Here is a 23,289-nt window from a genome sequence, read left to right as displayed (position 1 = left end):
GCAAGAGTGGGGAGATGTGTCAGAAGCTCAGCCTCTGTGCCCAGAACAGCATCTGGCTTACCGTAGGTGCTTAGAAGATGAGTGAGTGATGCCCAGTAAGGAGCTCAGACGAAAAGCAAGAGGCATGAGAGAGTGCGAGCTCTCAGGAGCAGCAAGTAGCTTAAAGTGTGTGAAGAGTGGAAACCCAGTTAGAAACTCTGAAACTTTATTGTTTTTTATTTAAAATGTTGCAAAGACATTATACCTTTTGCACATTCTTAAAATACCATAACTACGATAAACTTTTAATTGGCCAGTGTTAACGTTAATCAGCGTATGATAGGTGTGGCTGTATTTAAGCCGTGATACTGATATGCATTGGCCCTAAGCAAGATCCTGAAGTTTGCTTTTGTTTTTATCTTAAAGGTAAAGAAAATATGTATTGAATCCACTTGCTTTTCTAAAACTATAAGCTCCCTGAAGCCAAAAATCCCAGTCTGTGTACTCTTTATGGCACCTAGCGCCTAGCCCCTTTCTGCACAGAGTGGTTGCTCAGTAAGGGTCTGATAAGTAAATAAAGATTGTGATGCGTCCAGGAGAGTGCCATGTGGCTTTCTTCTTTCAACTGGAAGATTAAAGGCCACAGTAGCTGCTTTCCGAGTTTTTTCTTTTTAACTTTTTAGGAAATTTTCTTCATTGATCCAGTGGATATCATTTGTTATTCACTGTCACTAACACAGTGGCTCACTAAATTGTTTATATCCCTGGCTATTGAAAGCTATTATTTGTTCATATGTAATAATAGTGACTTTAGATAACTAAGGTCTAGTGAGTCAAAGGTTATTTTTGTCATCATCTTTCCCTTCACTCCCCAGTACTTTATTTCTATTAAATTGTTTTGAGGATTGAATTTGTACTGGAATCATTTTTTTTTAATCTAGCTTTCTATTGTAGAAAATGTCAAACATATACATATATAGAATAGTATAAGGAAGTCCGTATCATTTGGCTTCATTTAACTATCAATTTATCTTTAATTTTGCTTCACCTACAGCCCGCTTCTCTCACTCTACCACCACTGCATATACATATTGGAAAATTTTGAAACAAATTTTGGATAATTTATTTCATATGCTAGAATCTTTTGATGAAGGGTACTTTACTTCACTGCAATAAAAATGCTATTTCTGAAAACATGACATTAGCCATGTCGTTTCCCCCCCCAAGTTTCCTTAGTGTTTGACCTTTAATACAGTTCTGTGCGTAAGAAATGTTAAAGCTTAGTGTTGTTAATGTTGGGCTAAGACTTAAAATCACAGCTAGATTTAATGTAGATAGTCATCCAGGGCTGGGTGACGCTTGAACATGCTCTGGGACCTGCTTCCTCAGGACCGTCTTTGGCAGGAAAGCATGCCCCCTGCTGTTTATCAATCAGGTAGCTTTTTTTCTCCTCGCTGAGATGTTGGTCCTATGGTTTAGTGAAGGTGCAAAATATTACAGACGTGAGGAGCAGCGGGTAGTCCTAGCTAAGCTTTCATTGCCTCACTGTCTCCAGGCATCATGTATGTATTGGGAAGCACCTGTTTCCCGGGTGCCTACAGAATGCGTATGGAGGACTTGATTTGCCTGTCTTCGGTCTGCTTACTCCTAGGCTCCACGCTGGAGCAGTGCTGAGAAGCTGCTAAAATGGAAAGGGTTCATTTGTACCTCCCTGAAAGGTGCTCAGAGGGTAGATAGTATTCAGAAATGGATCTTTGGAGCAGACTGTAGCGTTGTTTTCTGGATTGCAGTTTGTGGGCCATTCCTCACTGTCTCCAGCCTTCTGTGCTGTGTCTCAGTCTTACATTAGCCTCCGCTTTCACTTTGCACTTTCGTGTACTGGAGAAGGAAGTGGCACCCACGCCAGTGCTCCTGCCTGGAGAACCCCAGGGACAGCGGAGCCTGGTGGGCTGCAGTCCATGGGGTTGCTAAGAGTCGGACACGACTGAGCGACTTCACTTTCACTTTTCACTTTCATGCACTGGAGAAGGAAGTGGCAGCCCACGCCAGTGCTCCTGCCTGGAGACTCCCAGAGACGGCGGAGCCTGGTGGGCTGCAGTCCGTGGGGTCGCTAAGAGTCGGACACGACGGAAGGGACTTAGCCGCGCAGCAGCAGCAGCCACGGTGGGCATGTCGTGGGCCCTCACTGACATTTGTTGAAGGAATAAATGGAAAGTGATGAAAGAATGAGTGAATGAAAAATAATTAATTGACTGAATAAATGGTGGGGTTAAAAAAAAACAATCCTCAAAAAGTAGATGATATGAACTGCATTTACTTATGATCTTTCTACCAAAGGTATGCGTACTTTCTGAGATTTATTCACAGAAGTTTGGAATTACCATCATGGAATGACTTTTACAGTTAGTCCCAGCTTACTGGTGCATTATTATTTTGTTCATATGCTACCAAACATTGTGCATTTTGCATAGACCATGCACACTGACTGCCCTGCCATTGCACACTAGGCCTGAATACACTGGGCGAGTTTCCCTGCACTGAACCACAGGGAACCATACCGGTGCTGGTTGCGCTTGAAGATAGTGTACTGTCTTTAATGTGAGAGTCCCCGGGTTTCTTTCTTCCCCCATTTATTCAATATTCATTGGGCCAGGAGATGTTGTAGGTTCAGGGAATCATTAAGGACATAAACAGATAAAGTCCCAGATATTTAGGTCCTTTCAGACTTTACGTGCCCCGTCTCCATCAGCAGAGTCATCACAGCAGCACTGAGCTGCGGATGCTTCCTTTCCAGGTTTCTTTTCCGCTCAGGTGATCAGCGTAGCACCCACGGTGCTGGTGTGTATTGTCTGCTCTAGACGGTGCTTGCTCCCTGTGCTGGTTGTATGTTGTCTGCTCTAGACGGCGCTTGCTCTCTGTGCTGGTTGTATGTTGTCTGCTCTAGACGGCGCTTGCTCCCTGTGCTGGTTGTATGTTGTCTGCTCTAGACGGCGCTTGCTCCCTGTGCTGGTTCCCTATTGCTGCTGTAACAAGGCAGCAGACACTCGGTGACTTGAAACAACACGCGTTGACTATCTCACATTTCTTTGAGTCAGATGTCCAGGCTGTTTTGGTTGGTTTCTTGGCTCTGTGCCTCAGGAGGCCAGGATCAAGGTGTTGGTCAGCTGGGCCCTTAGCCAGGGTCAGGCAGGGTGTTGGCAGAATCCAGTCTTCGTGGCTGTAAGGACTGGGCTTCCTGTCTCTTTGCTGGCTGTCCCCTGGGAGCCACTTTCAGCCTCTGCTGACTTCTCCCCAGGTCCCCCTGTGGCCCCGCGTCCTCTGCTGACTTCTCCCCAGGTCCCCTGGGAGCCTCGTGCAGCCTCTGCTGACTTCTCCCCAGGCCCCCTGTGGCCCCGCGTCCTCTGCTGACTTCTCCCCAGGCCCCCTGTGGCCCCGCGTCTCAGAGCTGTCCGCATGCCGCCTTCTGTCCCTTGGAGTCTCTGACTTCCCCTTCTGCCACAGCCCTCACTGCCTTTTCCACCGCATCTCTGACTCCAGCTAGAGAGATTTCTCTGGGTTTAGGGCTCACGTGCCTAGACTGGATCCACCCAGATAATCCAGGACAGTCTTCCTGTGTTGTCTTTAGTTAGGTCTTCAGGGTCCCCTTTGCCCCATGACATGGGCCGAGGGATTGAGGTGGACGTGTCTCTGGGGGGCTGTTCTGCCTCCCACACTGACTGCACTGCTGTGTTTTCTCCACGTGCTACACAGTTGCCCCTGTTTGACAGGTTTACCGGCTAACAAATCTGAACAGTTTGTTAACCTCTTGGACCGATCTTAGCTCTGTGCCACTGGCTCTCCTTTCTTCTGCCGAGCGTCTGCCTGCGGCTGCTCCCGTCCTCACTTCTAACTGCTTGTGCCTCTCGTCTTCCCGCTGGGCTGCCGTCCTCGCCGTGCGCGCCTTCTCACTCTCTCTCCTCTCTTCTGCCTGCTTTTCTTTTCACTTCTCTCTTCCTCAGAAGCTCATTTTTGTTTTAGTTTTATAGCTAATGACAGTTACTGTGAACCTCCTCTGGTTAATGAACCGACTGTGATTCTTCTTGGACTGTTTTGGGGTTTTTTTTAAAACTTTTTAAGAGTTGGAGCTTAGCCGCCCTTGCATACCCATCTCTAACCAGCTGGACGATCTGGGTATTTCGAGTGCTAACTGATAGGGAGATAAATGAGGCATCACTGACCTTTGCTCTGGTCAAGAATGGACTTTCCTTCTGGCTGTAGCCATTGCCCCTACTTGAGTTTTCAGGTGTGAAATACGAAATAAGACATTCGTGTGGCTGAAGGGTGAGTTGTGTGGTGTGCTTACTTGTGCTGTACAGTGACTTAGTGTGTTCAGTTCAGCCCATGAAAAGGGGAAAAAAATGTGTTAAAGTCTAGACACACACAGCCATTGTTTCTTCAAATGTTATTTCTGCCCCAGAGACGTCATTTTTAATGCCACTGTATGAATCTGCCATTGCTTATTTTAGTAAATTTCCTATTGATGGACATTTCGATTCCCACACGTGCGATTACTGTGTTAAAGTGTATGTCCATTTCTGATTCTTCTGACATGCACTGCCACATTCCATTGTAGAAAATCTGTACATTATCTTAAGCAGATTATGACACTATATATTTTCCTGTTCACTCAGTAAATTTTACAGGGTAAGACCACCATGAATCATACTCAAAATATCGTACACCCAAAGCATGTTTACGTCCATGTCATTATTTTAAAGGTTCTTATCCTCAAGAGTTGAAGACTGATATGTTTCCCTCGAAAAGAGCTTTTACATCCTCATCTAGTTCATAGAGAATTGATAGAGAAGCTGCAAAGGAATAGAATTTAGGTATCAGTCATATTGGTGCATATTTCTTTTAACACAAAAACTCATTTAAAAAGAAAAAAGAATTTTAAGTACCCTTAATTTGAAGTTGAGGAAACTTGAGGCCTAGCACCATGACTTAGTGTTTAAAACAGAAACTCAGCTCAGAGGCGTCTAATGGTTATTAATTACAGACTCACAGTCTTTAAATTTTAATTGCTGTTACATACATTTCTTTTGCATGGGACTAGGAAAATGGTTATTGTTCTTTCATATTAGGTATGTTTAAATTATACATTTGTGTTTTTCTGTAAAGGGGAAAAGCCTCCATCATAACCAGAATGATCATTTCCAGAATGATGGAATTGGTAAGTGGAAGAATTAGTCCTATGAAAGCTTATTTTTGTGATGTAAGACATTTATCCCAAATTTCATGGGGAGAGGGACACACACACACACACAGACACTTTGGAACTCAGCCAAATTTTATTTAACACAACTGTTCTTACGAATGCTTTGATATGTCTGTCATATCTGTCAAGGGGTGGTTTTATGGGCACCAAGATACATACTATAGACGTTGTGAGGATGAACATTTAGCCTCCTGTGCAGTATAAGGTTTTGGATATAATATTGATATATCATTGATATCTTACAAAAGTTTGTTTATACATTTTAAGATAAAGTTTATTTGATTCAAAATGTTGCAGAATTATAAAAGGAAAAGCACAAACAATTTTCAAAATTTTCAGAATTATGCTTTTAAAACAATAATTGCTTAACCATTTTGTACATGACTGTGTAATAGTTGCAGGGCAGAAGTTGATTCTGAAGAATTGTGTATGTTTCCTACTCTTAGGAGAGTGTTGGCTGTGCATGCATGTATATGGTTGTCTCTCTTGAAGGACATGTCCCTGCTCCTTGCAAGACATTTAAAATTACGCTAGTGTATAAAAGGGCTTCCCTGATAGATCAGTTGGTAAAGAATCCACATGCAATTCAGAAGACCCCGGCTGGATTCCTGGGTCTGGAAGATCCGCTGGAGAAGGGATAGGCTATCCACTCCAGTATTCTTGGGCTTCCCTTGTGGGGAAGTTAATAAAAGGAATACATCGTACCTCTCAAGTCAAATACTTTCAGTGACTGTGGTAAAATGAGTATGTTTTTTTAATATGCTTTACTCTTCCACACTGATAACTCTTTGATTATAAGATACCTCATAGCAAACCTAGGAAATATATTTTGCTGTGGGATGACTTTAATTATTTTTGTCTATGTCAGTATGTAGAGCTCTTATGTCCTTTTTCTATTCGTTTTTCAGTTCAGCCCAATCCCTCTGTGCTTATTGGCAATCCTATCAGAGCATATACTCCTCCACCTCCTCTTGGACCTCACCCAAATTTGGGGAAATCTCCAAGCCCTGTTCAAAGAATCGATCCTCACACTGGGACGAGTATTCTTTATGTACCTGCTGTCTATGGAGGGAATGTCGTTATGTCCGTGCCTTTACCTGTAAGTAGCTGTTTAAGAGACTCTCTATCGAATGAGATGAAATGGGCTTCACTAAATTACTACCCAGTCAGTGTTCTACCAGTCTCTTTTTTCAGCTTTTCAATGCCTGTAAGCTTCTTTAAAAGCAGCTCTTACGACCCAAAAAATGTGAATTGTTGCTTGCGGTTTGTTACTGGATTGTCATTGGCTGTGAAGAAATCTGTAGGTTGGATGTCTTGATTGAGAAGCCTTTGTATTGTTTTAAATATTTTTACTGGGAAAAGTTGGGCTAAAAGTTAACAGAGCTAGTAAATTGGACTCTTGTTTTGTAAAGTAATGTTTTTATTTCATCTTTTGCTTTTTCATTCTTATATAATTTACTAACGCTTCCTAAGAAGGAGACAGAAAGGCATAGAGTAGTCTAGCTCCCTTGGATCTAAACATATCTGAGGAATTCCACGCCTTCCTTGCGAAATCCTGCCTGTACTTAAAAACATTATTAAATATTTCTAAGACTGCCTAGATTTTTAGAGGCTTCCATCTTATGTAAAGCTCATTTTTATTTTCTTTAAGATTTTTGAATATTTTGGTAAGTGAAAAATTTATTGTTAAACAAATATTTCCAAATTCAGGAATTTTTAGCCTAGAAAATATTTCTTTCATTTAAGACAAGTACTGTAATTTCAGATAGAGGTGATCGTTGTCAAGGATCTTGGACACCCCTGTCCACACGCCCAGAATGGAAAAATGCATAGCTGCTGACATTTTTCAGCCGTATTGGTCATGATAGTTCAGTCACGGGGGCCAGTGAGGACACCTGTCAATAAGAAGTATCTCATTTATGTCGACTCCCCATAGACTTTCAATTTTAGCTGAGTTATTTCCTCCCAGACAGCCTGGCAACATTATATATCATCTCCTTTAAGTAAGTCGCTTAGGGTCTAGATTTCATTTCACTAGGTCACAGAGGCTTTTATTATATAAGATTTCTAAGAGTCTGCATTTAACAGTTATATTAAAATAATAGAGATGGTAGCTCAGATGTCATTGTATTTATTCCTTTTATGTTAATATGCAGCAATTATATATTTAGACACACCTAAAGAAATTTTCTGTTTCTGTAGTTTAATTAATCAGAAGCATTGGTAAACTAGTGACATGTTTGAATTTTGCTGACAGTAAATGAACCTTAAATGATCTGGTTATTCATATGAAAGAGTAGTCATACGTACTTTTTTGAGTTGAGACTCTTTAGACTGAATTCTTTCTTAAATTTTTTCCCTGTTCTTTTATTCAGGTTTATTAACCCATATATCTATACAGTTATGACTTTAAAAGGCAATTTTCATGGTGATCTGTTACATATGCACATTCATATCGAAGGAAAATGATTCAAGTCTACAAAATGATTTCATGCCTCAAAAAATAATTGTTAATACCTATGTTTAAGTCCTTGATTTCTTCCTAACCTAGTGTGTACAGGAAATGATCAGTTTTCCCTTCCACACTAAAGATTCAAAGAGCCAGTTAAGATATAACCATCAGTCTTCCAATTGTTACTACCAACATTCGTTTTGTAGTTATTCAGTTTGGTAGAATTAACATCTCTGTGTGTTTGCTCTTTCCTAATTAATAGCACTATAGCAGGTTGACTGCCAAAATGTCCTTAAAGCAATTAATGTATTTCTTGTAATAACCTAGGTGCCATGGACAGGATACCAGGGCAGGTTTGCGGTCGATCCTCGAATCATTACACACCAGGCAGCAATGGCCTACAACATGAACCTCTTACAGACGCATGGACGTGGGTCTCCTATTCCTTACGGCCTCGGGCACCACCCACCTGTCAGCGTAGGGCAGCCACAGAGTCAGCATCAGGAGAAGGACCAACATGAGCAAAGTCGAAACGGTGAGCCACTCCGCTCTTCCCATGCTCATGAGCTGATGACGTGCCCAGCAGTGTCACCATGTGAAGCTCCCTAGCAGGACGATTGCTGACTCGTTCGTGGAAGACCTCTTTGAGAAGGAATCTGATGTGGAAACCCTGGGTCCTCTCTCCAGAACACACAGATATGTGCACAGATGTACAGAATTTGCATGCAGCCTGTCACTTACGATTGATATTATCCATTTTCTGAAAAAACTGTTAGTAGATCATTGTAAATGAAAATCATTTAAAGCTGAGATAGTAAGCCCTCTCCCATTAAATGCTTCTGTAGCATACTGAACATGAATGGCTGCTCTGCAATAGCTGATCTAAAGGAGTTATTTCTTGTGCAAATCCTGGTCTCTTGTCCACTAGAGTTTATAAATAAGGAAAAATTTCCCTCTATATATTTTAAAGTCTAGTCTATTGGGGTATAATTTATACATGGTAAAATTCAGCCTTTTAAAATGTAGTTTGATGTGTTTTGACCCATATATAGAGGTGCTCACCACCACCAGTGCTGAGATTCAGAGTTTTCACGTTACCCTGGAGACACCCTCTTATGCCTTTGCAGTCAGTCTTCTCCTCCAGCCCCAGCCCTGGGCGACTGCTCCTCTGACTTATGTCCCTGTACGTTTGTCTTTCGTCTGCCATGTAAATCAAATCCCAGTGTCTGGGCTCGTTCACTTAGCTTAATCTGAACTTCTGAGATTAATGTGTGCTGCCTAGATCAGTTGTTTGTTCCTCTCTGCTGTTGATTAGTAGTCCCTTGTATGGATGAACTGCACTGTCTTTGTCTCTCCATTGATTGTTTTTATCTGGCCTTAATTATCTCTGATTTTTGCCTGTCATGAGTAAAGGTGCTATGAACATGTGTCGAACATATTTTCATTTCTCTTGGGTAAATACCCAGGATTGAACTGTTATGTTGGCACTTTTGTTAACTTTGTAAGAAACTGCCATACTGTTTTCCAAAGTGACCAAAACCATTTTTAATTTCTACTGTGTGTGAGATTCCTAGTTGCTCCTTAGTGCTCCTTAGTTCATAGCGCCATCAGCTTTTTAAATTTTACCCTTGCTCATGGATATCTGATAGTATCCAATTACTGTGTTGTTCTGCATGTTACTGGTGACCAGTGAGGTTGAGTGTCTTTTCATTGGGTTTATTTGTTATGTATACGTCTTTGATGCGGTGTCTATTCATATCTTTTGTCTACTTTTTTACTGGCTTGTCTTACTAAGTTATAAGAGTTCTTTATACATTCTGGATAAAAATCTTTAATTAGATGTGTGTTTTGAAAATATTTTCTAGGTTGTCTCTTGCCTTTTAATTTTCTTAACAATATCTTGCAAAGAATGGAAGTTTCCGTTTTTGATGAAGTCCAGTTTATTCATTTTTTTTTCTTCTGTGTACCATATTTTTGGCATTATGTCTGAAACGTTTTTGCCTTCTGTGTTTTTTTCTAGAAGTTTAGTAGTTTCAGCTGTTATATTAGCTGTTATATTAACTCTGCTTTGAGTTAATTTGTATATATGGTATGAGGTAAGAATTGAAAATTTCCTTTAGGGTCATTTTATTTTGCATTTATGTATGGTCAGTTGTTCCAACACCATTTTTTAAAATTTATTCTTTTAAAATTAACTCATTTTAATTGGGGGCTACTTACTTTACATTATTGTGGTGGTTTTTGCCATACATTAACATGAGTCAGCCATGGGTGTACATGTGCTCCCCATCCTGAACCCCCCTCCCACCTCCCTCCCCATCCTATCCTTCAGGGTCATCCCAGCGCACCAGCCCTGAGTGCCCTGTCTCATGCATTGAACCTGGGCTGGCGACCTGTCTCACACACGGTAATATCCATGTTTCAGTGCCGTTCTCTCAGATCATCCCACCCTCGCCCTCTCCCAGAGTCCAATAGTCTGTTCTTTACATCGGTGTCTCTTTTGCTGTCTCACATACAGGGTCATCGTTACTATCTTTCTAAATTCCATCTAGATGCCTTGATATACTGTATTGGTGTTTTTCTTTCTGGCTTACTTCACTCTGTATAATAGGCTCCAGTTTCATCCTCCTCATTAGAACGGATTCAAATGCATTCTTTTAAATAACTGAGTAATATTCCATTGTGTATGTGTACCACAGCTTTCTTATCCTTTTATCTGCTGATAGACATCTAGATTGCTTCCATGTCCCGGCTGTTGTAAACAGCCAGCACCATTTTTCCTCCGTTAAAATCACCTGGTGCCTTTGTTAAAATCAGTTTCCCACGTATGTGAAGGCTGCTGTCTTCTGCTGGTACACGTGCTTATTTGTGCCAAATATGCTCCTCCTGAGTGCTATAGCTTTATGAAAGTCTTAAAATCAGGTAGTATGAGTCCTCCAACTTTATTCTTTTTCAGAAGAATCTATTCCAGGTCCTTTGCATTTTCACCTACATTTTAGAATGAGCTTGTCAGTTTCTACTAAAAAGCCTGCTGGGATTTTGATTAGAATTGGTTGAATCTGTGGGTCAGTTTTGGGGGAGAACTGACATCTTAATATTTAATTTTCTGATATATGAACAGAGTGTCTCTCTCTTCTTTAAGGTCTTTACTTTCTCCCTTAAAAAAAATATTTTTCAAACTACAAACCTTGCATGTGTTTTGTTAAGGTGAAGGCCTGGATTGGTATAGTGTCTCCCCAGTAGTGCATCCTGTAGAATCCCAGGGTTATATCTTTATTTCATTCAGTCCAGGACATTTTCTGAAAGGTGAATTTAGGTATGTTATTAGAGATTTTCCTAAGTATTTTTCTCTTACTGCTTTCTAGTTTTCAGTCAGTTGTGATAAGGGAACCCACTTTGCATGACTTGAATCCTTTTGAACTTATTGAGATTTGTTTTACAGCTCAGGATGTGGTCTGTCTTTCTAATGCTCCATGCACATTGGGTGACAGTGGAGCACTCCAGTGCTACAGGTCAGGTTGCTTGATAGGACTGTTCAAGGCTGCTTTGTCTTTGCTGATTTTCTGTCTACCTGTTAAAAAATGGATATTGAGAGAGGAATACTGAATTCTCCAAATATCATTGGTGTTTATCTATTTTTCCTTTGATTTTTGCTTGATGATTTTTGAAGTTTCTGATGTTGGGTACATAAACATTTAGGATTATATACTCTTGGACGTGAGTTTGAGCAAACTCGGGGAGTTAGTGAAGGACAGGAAAGCCTTGCACACCACAGTTCATGGGGTCGCAAAGAGTCAGACACGACTTAGCTACTGAACAGCAACTCTGATTAATTAACTCATTTTTCATTATGGAATGAACTTCTTTTTCTCTGATAATATTCTTTGCTCTGTGCTCTACTTTGCTGAACATCAGTGCAGACACTTCAGCTTTCTTTTGGAAAGTGATAGCACAGTATTTGTTTTAACTTTATTTTTAATCTATTTGTGTCTTTATACTTAAAGTGCATTTCTTTTAGTTTACAAAAAATCTGATGTGACAATCTCTGCCATTTAGTTGGGAGATCTAGAACATTTCTACTTGATGTGATTATTGATAGTTATAATTTTATCATCTTCCTATCTGTTTTAAATTTGTCCAATCTGGTTTTGTCCCTTTTTCCTTTGATTCTGCCTTCTTTTGAATTAGTTGCATGTTTTTTGTTTGCATTTTATCTCCTTTGTTGGATTATCAGCTGTAGCTCTTTTTATTATTTTAGTATTTGCTTTAAGGCTAATAGCATTCATCCCTAATTCACCACAGTTCCCTTTCCCTCCTATGTCTCATCGCTCCAGGTTAGCAGGAGAACGTTACAGTCTTTCCGTTTTTCCTCTTCTGGCCTTTAAGTATGGTTCTCATGCATTTTACTTTTACGTATGTTATAAGCCCCAAACATTGTTATTATTTTCACTGAAATAGCCAAGTACCTTTTTAAAGTGTTTTAATAATAAGAGAAATAATCTTTTGTATCTCCATGTAGTTAGTATTTCTGATAATCTTGATATTCCTGTTTCGATTTGAATAAGTTTTCTTCTGCCTGAGGGACTTCTTTTAACACTCCTTGTACTTCAAGCCTGTTGGTGATGAATTCTTTCAGCATTTATATGTCTGAAAGTGTTTTTATTTCACTATCGTTTTTGAAAGGTTTTTCCAGGGTAGAGAATCTTGGTTGATAGTTTTTATCTTTTCGTTTTCTTGCTTACTTTGTTTCCAGTGAGAAATCTGATATCATCTTTATCTTTGTTTTTCTGTATATAACATGTCTTTTTTTCTCCAACTACTTTTAACTACTTTTAAGAGTTTCTTTTTATACTAGTTTTAGTAGTTTGATTATGATAATATTCCTTGGAGTAGTTTTATCCATGCTTCTTGGATTTAGGGTTTGTTGAGCTTCTTGGATATGTGGGTTTACAGTTTTCATCAAATTTGGAAAGCTTTGACTTATATTACATTAGAATTTGTTTCTGTCTCACCTCTTTTTCTCTTCTGGAATTTTAGCTACCCATTTATTCAGTTCAGTTCAGTTCAGTCAATCAGTCATGTCTGACTCTTTGAGACCCCATAGACTGCAGCACGCCAGGCCTCCCTGTCCATCACCAACTCCCGGAGTTCACTCAGACACATGTCCATTGAGTCGGTGATGCCATCCAGCCATCTCATCCTCTGTCATCCCCTTCTCCTCCTGCCCTCAATCTCTCCCAGCATCAGGGTCTTTTCAAATGAGTCAGCTCTTCGCATCAGGTGCCCAAAGTATTGGAGTTTCAGCCTCAGCATCAGTCCTTCCAATGAACACCCAGGACTGATCTCCTTTAGGACGGACTGGTTGGAGGTCCTTGAGGTCCAGAGGACTCTCAAGAGTCTTCTCCAACACCACAGTTCCAAAGTATCAATTCTTTGGTGCTCAGCTTTCTTTATAGTCCAACTCTCACATCCATACATGACTACGAGAAAAACCATAACTTTGACTAGACAGACCTTTGTTGGCAAATAATGTCTCTGCTTTTTATTATGCTGTCTAGATTGGTCATAACTTTTCTTCCAAGGAGCAAGCATCTTTTAATTTCATGGCTGCGAGAAAACGGGACGTTCGGCTTGTGAGCGGGAACTTCTCAGTCGCGCACAGAAAAAGAATGATTTTAAAATGGGTGATGTTGAGAAGGGCAAGAAGATTTTTGTTCAGAAGTGTGCCCAGTGCCATACTGTGGAAAAGGGAGGGAAGCACAAGACTGGGCCAAACCTCCATGGTCTATTTGGACGAAAGACAGGTCAGGCTGCTGGATTCTGTTACACAGATGCCAACAAAAACAAAGGTATCACCTGGGGAGAGGAGACGCTGATGGAGTACTTAGAGAATCCCAAGAAGTACATCCCTGGAACCAAGATGATCTTTGCTGGCATTAAGAAGAAGGGAGAAAGGGAGGACTTGATAGCTTATCTCCAAAAAGCTACCAATGAGTAATAGTTGGCCACTGCCTTATTTATTATGAAACAGAAGTGTCTCATGACTTTTTATGTGTACCATATTTAAATTGATCTCATACACTAGAATTCAGATCATGAATGGCTGATGGAATAATTCTGTTGGACAGTCTTGATTTAAATAAGATTGGTCTGTGGCTAAACAAAACAAAACAAACAAACAAAAATTTTGTGGCTGCAATCACCATCTGCACTGATTTTGGAGCCTCCCCCCAAAAATAAAGTCTGTCACTGTTTCCATTGTTTCCCCATCTATTTGCAATGAAGTGATGGGACCAGATGCCATCTTAGTTTTCTGAATGTTGAGTTTTAAGCCAGCTTTTTGACTCTCCTCTTTCACTTTCATCAAGAGGCTGTTAAGTTCTTCTTTGCCTTCTGCCGTAAGGGTGGTGTCATCTGCATATCTGAGGTTATTGATATTTCTCTCGACAATCTTGATTCCTGCCTATGCTTCATCCAGTCCAGCATTTCTCATGATGTACTCCGCATATAAGGTAAATAAGCAAGGTGGCGATATACAGCCTTGACACCCTCCTTTCCTGATTTGGACGCAGTCCGTTGTTCCATGCCCAGTTCTGTTGCTTCCTGACCTGCACACACACTTCAAAGGAGGCAAGTCAGGTGGTCTGTTAATCGCATCTCTTAAAGACTTTTCCACAGTTTGTTATGATCCACACAGGTAAAGGCTTTGGCATAGTCAGTAAAGCAGAAGTCGGTGTTCTCCCGGAACCTCTTGCCTGTCCCGTGGTCCAGCGGGTGTTGGCAGTTTGATCTCTGGTTGCTCTGTCTTTTCTAAATCCAGCTTGAACATCTGGAAGTTCATGGTTCATGTACTGTTGAAGCCTGGCTGGGAGAATTTTGAGCATTAGTTTGCTAGTGTGTGAGATAAATGCAATTGTGAGGTAGTTTGAGCATTCTTAACAGTTCTTTTCTTTGGGATTGGAATGAAAACTGACCTTTTCCAGTCCAGTGGCCACTGCTGAGTTTTCCAAATTTGCTGGCATACTGAATGTAGTACTTTCACAGCATGATCTTTTAGGATTTGAAATAGCTCAACTGGAATTCCATCACCTCCACTAGCTTTGTTCTTGTGATGCTTCCTAAGGCCCGCTCGACTTCGCATTCCAGGGTATCTGGCTCTAGGTGAGTGATCACGCCATCGTGATTATCTGGGTTTTTCTGTATAGTTCTTCTGTGTATTCTTGCCACCTCATCTTAGTATCTTCTGCTTCTGTTAGGTCCGTACCATTTTTGTCCTTTATTGAGCCCATCTTTGCATGAAATGTTCCCTTGGTGTCCCTGATTTTCTTGAAGAGATTTCTAGTCTTTCCCATTCTGTTGTTTTCCTCTATTTCTTCACACTGATCACTGAGGAAGGCTTTCTTATCTCTCCTTGCTATTCTTTGGAACTCTGCATTCAAATGGGTATATCTTTCCTTTTCTCCTTTGCCTTCCACTTCTGTTCTTTTCACAGCTATTTGTAAGGCCTCCTCAGACAACCATCTTGCCTTTTTGCATTTCTTTTTCTTGGGGATGATCTTGATCCCTGCCCCCTGTACAATGTCATGAACCTCCATCCATAGTTCTTCAAGCACTCTGTCAGATCTAATCCCTTGAACCTGTTTGTCACTTCCACTGTATAATCATAAGGGATTTGATTTGGAATTGTCCAGTGGTTTTCCCTACTTTCTTCAATTTAAGCCTGAATTTGGCAATAAGGAGTTCATGATCTGAGCCACAGTCAGCTCCCGGTCTTGCTTTTGCTGACTGTATAGAGCTTCTCCATCTTTGGCTACAAAGAATATAATCAGTCTGATTTCGGTATTGACCATCTGGTGATGTGCATGTATGAAGTCTTCTCCTGTGTTTATTGGAAAAGGGTATTTGCTATGACCGATGCGTTCTCTTGGCAAAACTATTAACCTTTGCCCTGCTTCATTCTGTACTCCAAGGTGAAATTTGCCTGTTACTCCGGGTATTTCTTGACTTCCTACTTTTGCATTCCAATCACTTATAATGAAAAGGACATCTTTTGGGGGCTTTAGTTCTAGAAGGTCTTATAGGTCTTCATAGAACCGTTGAACTTCAGCTTCTTCAGCATTACTGGTTGGGGCATAGATTTATTAGGCTTCTTGAAGGACTGATGTTGAAGCTGAAACTCCAATACTTTGGCAACCTGATGCCAAGAGCTGACTCATTTGAAAAGACCCTGATGCTGGGAAAGATTGAAGGAGGGGGGAAAAGGGGACGACAGAAGATGAGATGGTTGGATGGCATCACCGACTCAGTGGACATGAGTTTGGGTGAACTCCAGGAGTTGGTGATGGACAGGGAGGCCTGGCGTGCTGCGTGCGGTTCATGGGGTCGCAAAGAGTCGGACGCCACTGAGCGACTGAACTGAACTGAGCTAAAATTTTCCCACAGTTCATGCATGCCCTTTTCATTTTAAAAAAAAACTCTTTTTTCCTTTTTGTGTTTCATCAAGCCTTGTTTCTCCTGCTAATGCCTTCAGGTTCACGGTTTTTCTTCTGCAGTGTCTAATCTGCTGACTCCATCTGGTTTATTTTCATCTTGGGTGTTGTAGTTTTCATTTCTGAGGTTTAGTAGTGAAGCTGTTTTGGCACAGAGTTCCACCGGCATTCTTAAAAGAATGTTTTCAGGGAAGAACTCAAATTAAGGATTCTTTCAAGAGATTTAGAATATCCAGTAGTTAGTTCTTATAGATTAAAAGCCTTTCACATGCATGAACTAGCATTATTTGTCTATTATAATTGTGATTTTTTAACCTTAATACACTTCCTTTATTATTTATCATCCACTTATGTTTAGTTTGATAGCTGTTACTTTTGAAAATATAACTGCATTCTTTTCAGAATATCTTTTATTTAGTTTAGATTCCTTTGCGTGCATGTGTGCTAAGTTGCTTCAGTCATTTCCAGCTTTTTGCGACCCCATGGACTGCACCCCACCAGGCTCCACTGTGCATGGGATTCTCCAGGCAGGAATACTGGAGTGGGTTGGCATGCCTTCCTCCAGGGGATCTTAGATTCCTTTACTAAGTAAAACTGACAGATTATTTGGATTTTCACTTAATTGCACTTGTAAGTGGCCAAAGTATTAAGCCATACATAGGCAGGAACACGAAGGCCTTTTCTATGTCTAGTCTACAAAAATGAGGCTGGAAACTCCTGGAGAATGGGAAGTTATCTTTCGGATTATTTGATGTTTTAAGGTTATCCCTTACTGAGTTTTTGCCTTGTCAAAGAAATTTGCTTCATTTATAAATTTTCTTTCTTGCAGAGAAATTGCAACTCCAAAATTTTAAGAGCAAAACCAAAGTAGTAATAATCAATAATGGGTGAAAAAATGTTTAAAATATGCTACTTTTTATCTAATATTAAATAGTCATTGGAATTTGTGACGTCTACTGGAGACAGTGTATAACAGCTTTATAATATCTCCTTAGGTAAGAGTGATACAAATAATCCTGGCCCTGAAATCAGTCAGGTTCGGACGCCGGAGAAGAAACCTGCAGAAGCCAAACAGGTACGAGATTTACCTTCAGTGAGTGCATTGTGCTTATGGACTCAGTTCCCCTGAGCGTCTTAGAGTCCTGGCGTTTCACAGAAAGCTAGCTCCCCTTTTACGTCTCGCTGTTTGGTGAGGGTCTAGTGGGCACGCTGCACTCTCGCCCTCTGCTGCTGCTTTGCGGCATCACTGTGTCTATCAGAGTGCTTTTCTCAAACTATGTTACTCAGTGATGGACTCAAACTTAGAGACTTCTTATGGTAAAGTAGCAGGTGAAGACATAGCTGTAGCTGTGTCATTAAACATTGCCTCCGATTGGGAAGGGCTGCTGAGTGAAGGGAGACTCCATGCTCTCAAGTCCCTCTCTCGCCGTGCCTGCTGTGTCCATCCTTAACTCTCACCCTGTCTGTTCATCTGCGTCTGTGCTCATGGACCAGGCAGGGGAGAACCGCACCCTGGTTGAGTGAGCGCTACTGGAGGGTCACGTTTTCTGCTCTCAGGGGACCCGTGGGGCACCTCCATGTGTCTCTTGCGTGTGCCAGGCTCCCTTTGCCCAGTTGACTCAACAGCTCTTTTGATGACTGGGTACCTTCTGCCATTATTCTCAGGATCAGAAGATGACCTCGCCTTAGAGATTAAACCCTCAGGATTTCACCCCACTAGCTGAGAACTTTGGACTTGACACTTTTTGTCCTCAGACACCCTTACTTCTTCATCACCAGCCTCAGAGGAAGTTTCCGTGAAAACTAATCTCTCCTCTTGCAGTCACGTCCCTTGTGTTTCAGGAGGAAGATAGCACTCCGTAGCTTAAAAACCTTCAGTAGCTTACCACAGTTTATGAGATTAAAAGAAAAATGTTTATATTCAGTATTGAATCATCCCAGGTCTTGTGTAATTGGGCTCTTGAAGTTTCATTTGATGTGAAAGTGAAAGTGAAGTCACTCAGTCGTATCCAACTCTTTGCAACCTTGTGGACTGTAGCCTACCAGGCTCCTCTGTCCATGAGATTCTCCACGCAAGAATACTGCAGTGGGTTGCCATTTCCTTCTCCAGGGGATCTCCCTGGCCCAGGGATTGAACCCGGGTCTCCCACATTGGAGGCAGACGCTTTACCCTCTGCGCCACCAGGGAAGCCCATTTGATGTCAAGGAGGAGGGAATTAGCATGCATGCCTAGCTGTAGCTCTGTGTACACAAAACTCTCATCCCCGCAGATCCACCGTACTTTTTCTCTCCTCTCCTATCTCAGTGTGTAAGCTGTTCCCTTTATCTAGCATGTCTTTCCCTCACTGCAAAACTCCAGCCTCTTGTAAAGATTCAGCTCAAGCGTCATCACCTCTGTGAAGTCACCTTTGACTTTCTCAGGCTGTGGGCTCTCACGTCACATCCTCTTACAGCATCTCTGATTTTACGTTTACGTGTTGATGTCCTCTACTGGACTCCGAGCCAGATTTTAGCAAACTTTCTGTAAGAGGCCAGATAGTAAATTTTCAGACTTTGTGGGCCATACGGCTTCTGTTGCAACTATTCACCTCTACCATCATCGTGAGAAAACAGACACAGACGACATGTAAACGAATGAGTGTGGCTGTGTTCCATTAAAACTTTCTGTACGAAAATGTAGTGGACGGGAAGCGGCCTGGGAGCCATGGTGCCAGCCCTCGCTCTGCACTCTGGATGGTACAGAAACAGACTCCCTGTGCCTTTAATCTCTCACACCGGGCACAGTGCCCTTGGTGCGCCCTCAGTAAGTGTTTGTTGAAGGAATGACGGCAAAAGTCAGCAGGCAGACTGGTTATTCAAAGATGATGCAGTACTTATTTTTTTGTTCACTTCAAAGTTATTTGAGTTGAGACAAGTTTTTTATTTTAATGTAGATATGTTTGAGGAGATGTTTGAAGAGATGTATAAAAGCAATAAAATCAGAAAGAAAGAATACACTTCAATGATTTATATCAGAAGGAAATAATTGGTTATCTTTCCAAGGAAGGGAGTGTTTAAAAAAAATGGTGTTTTCAAAGTCAATATGCTAATAAAATAGTAGTATCTCTCTTTATGACTCAGATGTAATATGCTGTTTTTTCCGTTTCATCTTTCCTGATGTAAAGCATGTGCTCTTGATTGTCAGGGAGTGATTTACCAGGCAGCAGCCTCCGGCTCCTACTGATGAGAATGGAGCACACCCTTTAGAAGTGCTGAGGGGAGGAGCGGTGGGGAGCCACAGGGCTTAGAGCTTCTGCAGCTAAAAAATATTTCTCCGGTTTTTTTTTTTTTAGATTGATTTGGAATCAAACCCACAGAACAGAAGTCCTGAATCACGTCCTGGCATTGTTTATCCCAATCCCAAATTTCATCGCAAAGATAATCTCACCCCAAGACACATAAACCTTCCTCTCCCGGCCCCCCATGCACAGTACGCCATCCCCGGTCGTCATTTTCATCCGCTCCCCCAGCTCCCGAGACCACCCTTCCCAATCCCGCAGCAGCACGCCTTGCTGAATCAGCAGCAGAGTACCTTGCCTGAACAGCCGAGCCCCGTGCCTGCCCAGCCCAGTCAGGTGGCCCCTCAGCTGGGCCCGCCACCGCCTCAGCTCTCCCCTGCCTACCCAGCCGGCCCCGGCAGCGCTTTTTTCAATAACGCGGTTCCCCACCGACCGCAGTCCCCGCCCGCGGAGGCTGTGGTTCCCGAGCAGCAGCCCCCACCCGTGCTGCCGGAGGGCCACAGTCCCCTGCGGGCCCTCGCGCAGCCGGGCCCCATCCTGCCTTCACCTCTGAACAGCTTCCCGGACGAGAGCCCCCCGGGCCTGCCGATGGGGGAGGCTTTGGGTGAGTTCTCCGGTCCCCGCAGGACAGGACGGCGTCTGAGAGTTTCCTTCCTTCAGTGACGTGTGCTGTACCGTGTTCATTGGAATCAGGATTGATTCGTTTCTTCACATAATGCTGGCCGAAAGAATCACTTAGTGTAATAATCAGAATCTAGCTCCAAATGCTATATAGAACCAAGTGCACAGTTGGTGCCAGGTTGCGCCATGCTGTAGGTGAGGAGGAATCCCCATCATCACGGCGATTTAGTTACTGGCGAAATTAGAAGTCCTGCTTTCTCCAAACTCACATGGTAGCTGTGCCTTTGTGGAGAATGTCTGATTGTAAACCTTCTTGAGGAAGTTAACGTGAAACCCTCAATGCTGGAAACTCAAACTTGTTGCAAATGTGTTTGCAGATCGTGTGCCCGGGAGCGTGGCTCTGGAGACCCTGAGGCAGCAGCACGTGCGGCTGCAGCAGTGGGGTGAGCACCACGCCTGCCTCAGGCAGGGTGGCCTCCCGTACCCGCACCACCCCCACCCGCACCCGCACCTCCAGCACCTTCCCCAGCCGCCCGTTGGACTGCATCAGCCCCCAGCGAGAGCGGACTGGAAGCTCCCCAGCAGTGCCGAAGATGAAGCGGAAACAACTGACTCACGGTCAGAAACAGCTGACTCCCACTCACTTCAGCAGGCTGAGCAGGGCCCCGAGGCGGGGCCTCCTCGCTGTTTTCTCTCTTGAGTGTCGTCCTTTTAGCCTCATACGGGAATACTGTCCCAAAGAGACTGGATGCCAGCCTTCTAGGCAACTGCGGCACAGTTCTGTCGATTGACTCTAAAATACAGAACACCTTTTTAGAAGTAACTTTTGTGAAAACCTAGGCGTGGAAGGTCTGCTGCGGACCGTGCATTTATGTGGCCTCTGGCTTTGCAGTCTCTTGTGAAAGAGACATGTACCATCACTGTGGGTGTTTTTTCTGTATTCAGTCATAATGCAAAAAATGCAAAGAGAACAGAATTAAATTAGAGGTTAAATGTTAAGCATTATAAATTTACTATCAGTATATTTTTTGCACAAAACTCTACCCTCTTTTAAGTCAGATGCTTGAGTCTTCAGTGCTCATTCTGAATTTGGTTTCATGGTGTGTCATATGACTGCAGTGAAACGTTTCCTAATCCCTTCTGAGTAAGATCCCCTGTTACGGTGACCTTCTGTAGCTGCCAGCTACCAAACGCATGGAAAGACAAGGACAGTTGCTTTTAAAGCCAAGGGGAAGAAAGAAATCAGATACTTGGGCATATTTAGTGTCTTCAGTTCAACATCTGTGAGCATTAATGCTTGCTTTTGAGATGAGTTAATGCTAGTTCTAGTTATTATGCTTTTGTTTGTAAACATTGCACATGTAGTTGACTAAGCTCTCCTCATATTTCATCGTCCTTACATAGGTTTCAAGACTTACTCAGAGAACTGTCCAATCGTGAGCAAAGTGAAACACGGGAACTAGCTGACATGCCACCACCTCAATCAAGACTTTTGCAATATAGACAAATTCAGACTAGGAGCCCACCAGCAGCCCCCTCACCCCCGTCCAGCGCAGACCCCAGCACCCACTTTCCAAACTTCCCTGACAGCAGCAGAGACCTGGAAGTGGCCAACAGCCCGTCGTTCCCACAGCGCCTGCCGCCCCCAGTGTTTAGCTCTCCTTTCTCGTTGCCATCAGAGCACCTCACCCCTCCTCTGAAATACCTGGCACCTGATGGAGCTTGGACTTTTGCTAACTTACAGCAGAATCACCTGATGGGGCCGGGTTTCCCCTACGGCCTACCTCCATTGCCTCACAGGCCCCCGCAGAACCCTTTTGTGCAAATGCAGACCCACCAGCCCGCTGTTGGCCAGGAGCCGCTCCAGCCGCTGTCCTCTCGGACAGTGTCGTCCTCTTCGCTCCCCAGCTTAGAAGAGGTGCGTTTCTTTCTTCTCCATTTCTCCTTTCAGCAGGAGTTGATTGTGAGAAAAAATCAATATTAATTCGTTTGGTAATGATAGTAGACAGATCTTATTGAATTTAATAGTCTTAAATTCTTGCAACTTAAAAGATTATCTTACGTAAATATAATCTTTTCTTGCAACTTATTTTTCAGCTTCATTTTAAAGATTTGTTTGTTTTTTATTGAAGCATAGCTGCTTTACAGTATCGTGTTAGTTTCAGGTGTGCAGCAGAGCGGTTTAGTTATATATGTATACATACGCATATTTCTCAACCTGTTTTCCATTGTGGGTTATTACAAGATACTGAATACTGTTCCCTGTGTTACACAGCACATCTGTGTTGCTTATCTGTTTAATTTACAGCAGTTTGTATTAGTTAATCCCGTACTCCCAGCTTATCCCCCTACCCCCCTTTGATGACCATGAGTTTTCTACATCTGTGTGCCTGTCTCTGCCTCGCATATAGATCCATCTGTGCTGTTTTACAGATTCTGCATATGAGTGGCACCACATGAGACTTTGTCTGGCTTCACTTAGTGTGATAATCTGCAGGTCCATCCGTGTTGCTGCAAATGGCAAAATTCGTTTTTTTTTGTAGCTGAGTAGTATTCCATTATATATATATACACACGCGCACACACATATACACATACATATATTCCACTGTGTGTGTGTGTGTGTGTGTGTGTGTGTGAGTGTTAGCTGCTCAGTTGTGTCTGACTCTTTATGACCCCGCAGACTGTAGCCCTTCCTATCTGGGCCATCGGGAAAGCCACACATCCTCTTTATCCATTTATCTGTCGATGGACGCTGAGTTTGTTTCCATATCTTGGGGTACATGTATCTCTTCAAATGAGAATTTTTGTCTTTTCCCGATGTACGCCCGGGGGTGAAATGGCTAAATCACGTGGTAGCTCTAGCTTTAGTTGTTAAGGGACCTCCACACTGATTTCCACAGTGGCTGCTGCCCCACCTTGCATTCCACAAACTGTGTGGAAGGGAACCCTTTTCTCCACACCCTCTTCGGCATTTATTATTTGTAGACTTTTTAATGGTAGCCAGTCTGGTCAGTGTGAGGTGATACCTTATTGTGGTTTTAATTTGCATTTCTCTAATAATTAGCAATGTTGAGCATCTTTTCATGTGATTTTTGGCCATCAGTATGTCTTTGGAGAAATGTCTGTTTAGGTCTCCTGCCCATTTTTTGATTGGGTTGTTTGCTTTCTTGGTACTGAGTTGTATGAGTTATTTGTGTACTTTGGAAATTA

General features: G+C 42.4%; 2 protein-coding genes across 18 annotated transcripts in view; both read left to right on the top strand.

Moving 5' to 3' along the window:
- The window catches only part of HELZ (helicase with zinc finger), a 154,473-nt gene that overhangs the window by 105,854 nt on the left and 25,330 nt on the right, over positions 1–23,289 (top strand). For all 17 annotated transcript variants that reach the window (XM_060395908.1, XM_042256542.2, XM_060395909.1 and 14 more), the window contains 7 exons: positions 5,140–5,191; positions 6,145–6,335; positions 8,016–8,223; positions 17,173–17,252; positions 19,510–20,059; positions 20,454–20,694; positions 21,481–21,994. In XM_060395908.1, coding sequence (XP_060251891.1) covers positions 5,140–5,191; positions 6,145–6,335; positions 8,016–8,223; positions 17,173–17,252; positions 19,510–20,059; positions 20,454–20,694; positions 21,481–21,994 — 1,836 coding nt within the window. The remainder of the gene's footprint in view (positions 1–5,139; positions 5,192–6,144; positions 6,336–8,015; positions 8,224–17,172; positions 17,253–19,509; positions 20,060–20,453; positions 20,695–21,480; positions 21,995–23,289) is intronic.
- Positions 13,300–13,873, top strand: LOC101118037 (cytochrome c-like). Its single transcript, XM_042256546.2, has one exon. It carries the CDS (start codon positions 13,369–13,371, stop codon positions 13,684–13,686), a length of 318 nt encoding a protein of 105 aa, XP_042112480.1. The 5' UTR covers positions 13,300–13,368; the 3' UTR covers positions 13,687–13,873.

The sequence above is a fragment of the Ovis aries genome, chromosome 11 (assembly GCF_016772045.2).
Source record: "Ovis aries strain OAR_USU_Benz2616 breed Rambouillet chromosome 11, ARS-UI_Ramb_v3.0, whole genome shotgun sequence".
Classification (NCBI taxonomy): domain Eukaryota; kingdom Metazoa; phylum Chordata; class Mammalia; order Artiodactyla; family Bovidae; genus Ovis; species Ovis aries.
Note: the sequence above shows the minus strand (reverse complement) of the source record. Positions and strands in the feature narration are given on the sequence as shown.